This window comes from Leucopleurus acutus, assembly GCF_964270905.1.
Source record: "Leucopleurus acutus genome assembly, chromosome: 12".
NCBI lineage: Eukaryota > Metazoa > Chordata > Mammalia > Artiodactyla > Delphinidae > Leucopleurus > Leucopleurus acutus.
The window spans coordinates 69278738-69287388 of NC_139154.1; the positions used below are offsets into that span (position 1 = coordinate 69278738).

An 8651-nucleotide genomic window follows, 5' to 3' on the forward strand; every position below is an offset into this window, starting at 1 on the left:
AAAACAATACTCTCTCTCCTTTCTCTTAGATGTATTCATATATAAATACACTTGCTCCCTGGAACGGTCATTGGATTTATGTTACAAATATTTGACTCTTTTGCTAAGATTTGTAAATATGGATTTACATTAAGGACCCCTTTGTAAGTAATTTTTTATACGTTTTCAGTGCATTAGTATTCATTGAGCAACATTCCTTTCACAATCTGAAGGATTTTTTTTTTCAGGTAGAGCTTATATACAGTAAAGTACATAAATCTTAAGTGTACAATACATGCATCTTTACAAATATATATGCCCATGTAACTACACCCAGATCATGCCAAAGGCTCCACTGTGTCCTCTTCTAATCAACACTACTAAAAGGTAACTTCTATTCTGACCTCTATCACCACAGATTAGTTATGTCTGTTTTGAACTTCACATAAATAGAATCATGCAATACGTACTCATACAGTTGCTACCTTAAATTACTAATTTCATTTGTTTAGATTTCACACAGGAGGAACAAGGGGACCACTGCTCTCTTTATTCAGCTTGTCTATATAATGTGTCAATAGGTACTAAGAGAACCCCACCAAATCTTACACCTACTATTGAGTGTTAATGATCTAAAATTCATCTAAAATGACCTCAAAATAGATTTACAGAACCAAGTTTAACATTTTCACTATTAACATTCACAAATCCTAGAGCCACTATGCTGCTGCCATTAGATATTTCTTCTAAATTTTCAAGCTTTTCTGAGAGTTTACATGTATCAGCTACTCATAAACACTCTTTGAGGTAGGTTAGCAGGGGTTCACAATCAGAAGTAGTCTGATTAGGTGTTTCTCAATTTGCAATCTTGGAAATTGAAATTAGGACATTAGCAGCTTTACTCTACTTTTAAAAGCAACTTAGAGGCAATGCCACACCTGGAATTTAGTTTTTCAGACCGCATGCCACATTCTGTTTACACACATTGTGGAAACGATAACACTGTAGGAAAAGAATCTGAGAGAGCATTGTACCCATTCGCATATTCAAGTGGGAATACATGGACTCCATGCTTAAGAGAGAAAACCAAAAAGCCATGCAATTTCTGAAGAGCTCTAAAGCAACTAACAAAAAAACCTTTTTTTCCCAAAACTTAATTCAGACATTTTAAGACTTACTACTCAGCAAGGACCACACACACTTACCTATTCCTGCACTTCCAAGTAATAGAAAGGGACTGAGCCATAAAATTATAGAGAAGTACACAAGGAAAAAGTATAAGGGTTTTGCATAATACTGTGATGCATAATGAACTAAAATCTTTTGGAATGCAAAAATGATTTATTCTGAATTATGTCAAATATACTTGTGCAATTTTTTGAAAGTACAGTGTGCATGCGTAACAACTTCTAATAACAGGTTTATTATCTCCATAATAAAACAAAACCTGAATATCTTAATAAGGCCTAATTTTCAGCGTATATTTATAGGAGTTAACCCTACGAACGGTATAGCCACCAACTGCTCACTGAGAAAGGGATATGGAATGTGGTTCCTGTTTTCAGAAACCAGTGTGGCTCAGGGTCCTAATACTCAGAATGCAGCTAAGAATAACAGAAATATTATATAGTACCTGTCCTTTTTGCAGTCTGTCAGGGATTCCTTAAATAACCATTTAATTATCACACTTCATTTAATGCTATCCAAAACTGGAACATGATGTTACTAGCATATATGATTTTACACTAAAAATATAATCTGTTTATAAGAAATCTTTCTTGAGCTTTTTAAAGCTCAAGTATCCTAGCTTCTCTGCAACATACATGTAAATAACTTTAACTTATCAAAAAGCCTCAAAGACAAAATATAAATAGGATAGATCCATTAGATATCTATACCTGTATATTAGGATAAATATAGTAAAAATCACTAAGTATAGGATTGGGATGGATAAAGGTATTAGTTTATATGGAAAGTGACAGTTTTTACAAATGCCTTTGTGTTAAAGGCTCACTTAATCATAATAAAAATTATCAAGTAGAATATGAAGTTTTAAATATTTTGAATCACAACCAGACGTGGTTAACATTAGAGCACAGCTGTGTAAAACAGAAATAGAGGCTCAATGTGTTTACTCTTTGCTTTTCTTTATAAGCTGAAACTTTTGGGCTAATCAAGCAAGGATCATTATTACATTAGAATTCCTTTTAAATGAAAAAGAAAATGTTCCATATTTGAATTTTGCTTGACAGTAGCCCTAAAGAAAATAGTATCAGTAGAAGTAGTGGTGCTGATGGTAGTGGTGATAATAGTAACAAAAATAGCAAGTGGGTACTTCAGAATATTTACTATGTGCCAGACACTGTTCTAAGAGCTTTACATGAAGTCACCTGCTTAATTTTGACAAAAGCCCTATGAAGTAAGTACTATTATTATACCATTTTCACAGATGACAATATTGAGGAATAAAATTTGAGTGCGCCCACTTAAACCAGGCAGCATGGTCCCACAGTCTACATAATTCAAATGCATCTCAGAATAGTTAAAATAACACATTCAACCTCATCTGTGGCATTTTAGAATAGTAACTCAGTTTTGATTATTAGTTTATAATCAAGATAAGCTTATTGTGATAGATCATTGTTATGCTTTAAGAGCTTCCCAGAACATTTTATCTAAATCAAAATTATGAATTTATCCATTCCACTCAAAGCTTTCTCAGCACAGGTGATCCACCTTTTCCTCAGATGGTAGGCTTCAAACAAAACTGGCAAAATCTCTGAATCATTTTTGTCTAGTACCTACCTATATGGTAACTACTTACAATTTTTTAACCTTATAAAAATTATAAGTATCTATGTAGTATTTCCCTTTATTGTAGCTGTTAAAATATTGAAAGCCTAGAATCAATCAATCAATATATACTGTCAGAAGGAAGGCATGTTGAGCGAGGTACTTGGGGGTATAATAAAGTATGGCACTGCCAATGTGCTCCAGGAGCCTACAGATTCGATGGGGATATCTGAGAGAAACCACATAATCCACATAAAGGGTTCAGATAATGCATTTTACAAGTAGAGCCACAGTGTTCCAAACAACAAGTGGCCTTAGAGTTCTATACATAACCAAGCTCACAAAGATTCTAACTTCCTTAGAGAAAGAATCTTTTCCTCTATGTCCCCTGGTTCAGTCTACAGTTTACAGTGTGTGCTTAACAAATGTTGTTGACTGACAGAAAATCATGCTTTCTCTTTTTCTCTAGACCCCTATCAATCTGGTCTCTACACTGTAGTCAGTGACATTTGTGAAATGTAAATTTGATAATGATACCCTCCTCCTTACCTTCCACACTAAACTCCCTCCATGGCTTTTTCATCATTTTTACAATAAAGATTAAAATCCTTGACATGGGCTAGAAGGCCCTACCTGACCTGGACCTACTCCTCTCTCTAAGAGCTCCATACTCAAGGGCCTTCCCTCCATTGTTTGAATGTGCCATGCCATCTCCTGCCCCAGGCTTCTGACCTAACATTTCTCCTCTGCCTTTACCTGGCTAATTCCTTCTCAACTCTCAGATTTTAGTTTAAATATCACCCCTAAGGAAAAAAATTTTTTTATTAGGTCTGTTCACACTACTTTAAAGTTCTCAAAGTACCATGTACCTGTCCTTCAAAATACATACCATCATTTAAAGTTTTCATTTATTTATTTTTTAATTACTGTGCCTCTGCAAAGAAATGTGAGGCTTCTACCTTCCTATTAAGGTAGGAACTATTTCTGAGAGCTTACTCACAATTGTATTGCTTGGGCCTATGATTCAGGCACATACAAAGCACTTAGTCAATATTTGTTGAACAAAGAAAGGAATGAATGAATAAATGAGTGAGTGAATATGGCTGTCCGTCTGGCCACATCAGTAAAGTCATAGCAGAGGCTTTATTAAATTATATCTATCACACTGTCATGTTTAGTGATATTAAGCAATCAGCCATCATAAGCCATATGTGTTTCTGGCTACTTAAATTAAGGAATAAAATTGATACTCAGAGTCTAGTATGAAATTTTCATATAAGGGACCCTAAAATGCATAAAACCTGGACCTGGAAATCTTAAAACATATAACTTAAATTCTCACTGATTAGCGTTTTATTCTCATTTTTAACTGGGCAGCCATAGAATTCACTAATTCTTTTAAGCTGCTAAGAAATTATTAGTCTCCTTAAGTAGAAACTTATTAAATAATAATGGTCCCAGGGCACTTAGATGGGTATGATTCACTGAAAAAGCTATGTGCCCTATAAGCATCCATCATTCAGGAATGGTGACATTCTTGTATAGTGACGTCTGAGGCTGACTCTCAGGGACAAAACACGTAAGTTAGTTCTGTTCCATCAGCCATATATATATATTTTTTTCTTTTGAATAATCCCTGAATCTGAAAAAATATCAAACCTAATAAACTGGAAATCTTATTCAGCAGACATGATAAGTACAGGGCTTGAGAATAAGGGTGTTGGCGCTCTTACCCAGGCTCTGTTACTAACCTGATCATGACACATAACTGTCCTTGTGTTCTCTTTACATCACCACATAAATAAATAAATAAAACTTGCTAGGCCTGCCTGAACAAATAGAGCAAGGATGAACATGAGCTCATTAAATGAAAATATTCTAGAAATCCATAGATGTATAAGTTGTTTAAAGACATTCTAGAAAAAAAGAATATTCTTATTTTATTTTTAATAATTCTTACTGTATTTTGAATACAAAGACAACTAAAATAATATTAGACTTTTTCATTAAGTTAAAAAAAAATTATAGTTGGGACCAGATATAATTTGAATATTGTTTAACGTTTGCTGTTAATTTTTTTCCAAATTTTCCCTAATGAGTATGGATTTATTTGTTTTTAAATTATTATTATTTCTTTAATGTGGCAATCAGTGCAAATACTGGCTACAGGCAGGGCTTTGTTTATACTTCATCTGAATAGAAATCATCTATCCATAGCCATCAATACATGATTGGTGTTGGGAGAGGCAGCCATTCTCAATTAATTATTTAATAGTCACTTGACACACAGGAAACAGGGAAAATAAGCAAAATGGAGCCAATCCTTCTGGGGAGACCACTCTGCCTTTATCACTCCATCTCCCATTTCTGTGATAATCAAAGGAACCCAGCCTTTTGTTTTCCTTTCATGACTAGTGGTGATCTTTGCACTCCGTTTTCATTTCAAATTTTCAAAATGAATCAATGCTCCAGAACTATCCTGATGGATTTTCTTTTCTGGGTTGAATTACCTTATGCATCAGGTAGTATACTGTTCAATTATATATCTAATTCCAAATTCTTCATCTCATGGAAAGAGCTATCCACTTGCAAAATGCATTTCAGAGCTATCTAATTCTGCTTCTCTTCAAAATATTACTTCTGCCATGCTTTCTCCACTCTTAACTGTTCCTGATTATGCACATCCCTGGATTCCTACGTTAAAAATGCACAAAAAAAATAAATTTTCATTTAAAACACCCTCCCACACAGAACAAGCTGTCATTGTGTCATATTTGTTTCCTAATTTAAGGAAGGAAGTTACATCTCATGTGTTCTTCGTTAAATTGCCGGCTCTGTATTTTAAAGTGGCACTGGGATACTTAGAGCAATTTGTCCCATAAAATAATGTCCATTTTTTAAATAATGTCCATTTTTAATTCATTTCTATTTATCAGTGCAGAGGTATGCAACTTCAAATTATACTATAGCAAACCATCAAATACAGCTATCTTACTCATGGTTTACAATTAAGTTAGATTTGGTAGAGAAAAAGTATGTACTGTTTTATTCTTGGAAAACATAACTATAAAGCCTGATGCTAAATCCATGGAAATTTACTGATCAACCTGAAGTGCAGTATAGGCCATGGAATACACAGTCTTCTATAATTACTTAAGACAAGATACATGAAAACAAAAACCTTCGTGAAGGCAGAAAGCAATGAAATAATGTTTTACTTTTTTTCCATTAGCCCATGAAGGCTACAGAACTCTCCTAATGACCAGATTTTTTTTCTTCCTAACTCCCTTTGCTGTTTAAACAATTACAAATTTTATCAAGTCTTCATTTCTCTTAAAGTCAGGTAAGAGAGGACTGCCAAGTCCAATAAGATTTACAAGGGCTAGTTCCCCTTAGCAGTGTCAGCAAAAAAAAAAAAAAAAAACAACAGAAGACATACAATAAAATACAACCATACATAGAGCTTTTGTCACTACAGCTTTCAAAATCAGATTTAACAATTCACCTTTTAAAAAAATCAGCCATAAATGCCATTTATCCGTGTGTTGATTGCTTTGATTTGACCCATAAGCTATCTACTTTAAACCTTGACATCCCAGCCACAGATCCATCCATATTTCTTCTTTTTCATATCACTTGGATTTTGTTCATAGGCTTTCCTGTGTCTATACAACATTTCTCCTTGGTCACTGTCGTGTAGCAACATTGGAGAAACACAGTAACGACTGAATTTTATGTATAAAGGGGAGAAAATAAAACTTACAGAGATATGAGTTTTTTAAATTCCACAGTTTCAATCCCTAAGAACAACAGGAATTACAGCTTGGCCTCCACTACTCAGGTAAATATCATTAGCTGAATATCCTTGGAAAATCTCTTGCAATCCTTCATCTGCAACCCCTGTTTATTAGCCTTAAGAAGCTTCCCAGTCCAGCAACATCTAAATTTCTGTACTATTCATCCTCCCAAGTCATCTGCTAATTGAAAAATATGCTATTTAATCTCTAACGTTTCTAAACACGAGCTGACCCCTCTCCCATTTCACGAAACCACAGAAATAATATAATTTTATTAAACTGACAAATGTTGGACTTGGACATAACCAAAGAAACTAACATTAATTCCAAGAACCCTCTTCCTTCTTTTCAAGGAAATCCTCACAAGCCCTCTCCCGCCCCACCACCTTTTCCCACAACCAGGAGCAGGTCGTATCACTTTTCTTATAAAAAGCACAGCTGTGCTTATGAATCCTGTCTCCCTTGTCCTTTACCAATGAGTAACTACGTGGGGATGTTCAACCATGGTGAATCTCTCCTGGCTTCATTTTTCACCAAACGTGTGCCCCATCTTCTAGATGCTTATCTGCATCATACGGGGAAAATAGGTGTATTACAGACTTAGTGGTGGTAGAGGAAAAGCACAGTGTACGTTCGGGTGTGCCCCAGCTTGATGAAGATAGGGAGCGGCTGGGCAAAGAACCAGAGGAATGAAGAGGAGAGGTCATTCTCCCTACCCCTTGAAAGGAAGTAGGGTTGGTAGAACGGGCTCCCGGGAGGAACTGAACCTGGAAATGGGGGCTGCTCAACCATGACGAGGATACCAAGGGAGGGGCTGTGAGAGGTGATAAGGCAGAAACACCCGAAACAGGTCTTCACCGGGACCCTATCTGAAACACGCTCCAGAGAAGGAAGCCCCCATGCACGGGCCCGGGCCTACCTCGCCCTGCCTCCCCGCGCCCTGCCCAGGCCGAGGCCCCCGGGGCTCAGACGTCGTCGGGCCTTACCTTGGCTGCAGTCTTTGCCGCGGAAGCCGGTTCGCGAGCAGTCACACACCGCCTGGTCGTCCACTACGGAGCACACGCCTCCGTTGAGGCACACCCCGCCCTCGCCCTCCTCGCCAGCCTCGCACGGGCTCCCGCCGCCGCTGTTAGGCGGCTCGTCGTCCAGCTTCACCTCGCCGCTGTCCACCGGTAGGGCCTGCGAGGAGTTGACCCGCACGTCGCGAATCCACCCTTTGAAGGGCTCTCGCTCCCGCACGGAGGCCAGCGTGAGCTTGAGCGCCGCGGCGCGCAGTTCCGGGGGCAGCCCCCCGACGAAGAGGCCGCTGAACACCGTCATGTCCCGGCGCTTGGACTTCACCTCCACCCACTTGGCCTCCACCTGATCGATGAAGAGCGTGGTGTTGCGGAACTGACGTCGGATACGCACGCTGTGCCACGCGCCGTCGTTGACCGGGGTGTCGGCCAGGAGCGTGGCGGGCTCGGCGCAAAAGATGGAGAAGCTGAGCTGCAGGCGGCCGCCGCGCGTCAGGATGAGCTCCAGGAAGTCGCAAAAGCCCTCATCGTCGAAGTAGAGCACTAGGCCCCGGGCGCTGCGCGTCTTGAGCTGGAAGCTCATCTCGCTCTCGCAGCAGGCGTTCCACTTGGGGAAGCGCGTCCACTGGCCCTCAGCGCCCGGGAATTCCAGCCCGCTGCCCAGCTCTGCCCAGCAGCCCAGGAGCAGCAGCGAGAGGCACACGAGAAAGCAGCCCCCGCGCTGGAGAAGCGCCGTCCCCATGCTCGGAGCTGGGGTGCGGCGGGGGGGTGCCGGGGCCGACAGGGTCAAAATGGTCCTGGACACCGTGATGCAGAAATAGGGATCCGGAAATAAGTCGGGTAAGGGGAGGGGCAGGAGTGGGAGGGATGCACCCTCCTTTATCTAGCTCTTTTTTTCTTCTTCTTCTTCCAGCAACCCCTCCCTCTCTCCCTATAGTCCCCTCCCAACTGGAAAACGTAGACCCCAGTAGTACAGGGCAGCCACAGAACTTCCAGACCAAAGGGAGGATACACTTTGGAAGCAACGCTCTGGAAAAGGTGTCAACAGAACGTCAAGGACAATCAC

General features: G+C 39.5%; 1 protein-coding gene across 33 annotated transcripts in view; it reads right to left on the reverse strand.

Moving 5' to 3' along the window:
• NRXN1 (neurexin 1) overlaps positions 1 to 8327 on the reverse strand; it is a gene marked incomplete at its 5' end in the record, with an annotated part of 1133428 nt that extends 1125101 nt beyond the window's left edge. For 32 of the 33 annotated variants that reach the window (XM_082852240.1, XM_082852238.1, XM_082852224.1 and 29 more), the window contains one exon: positions 7556 to 8327. In XM_082852240.1, the coding sequence (XP_082708366.1) occupies positions 7556 to 8327 (772 nt within the window). Of the gene's footprint in view, positions 1 to 7540 lie in introns of all 33 variants that reach the window. The other variant, XM_082852216.1, reaches the window with a different exon arrangement.
• Between the last annotated feature and the right edge of the window lie 324 nt (positions 8328 to 8651).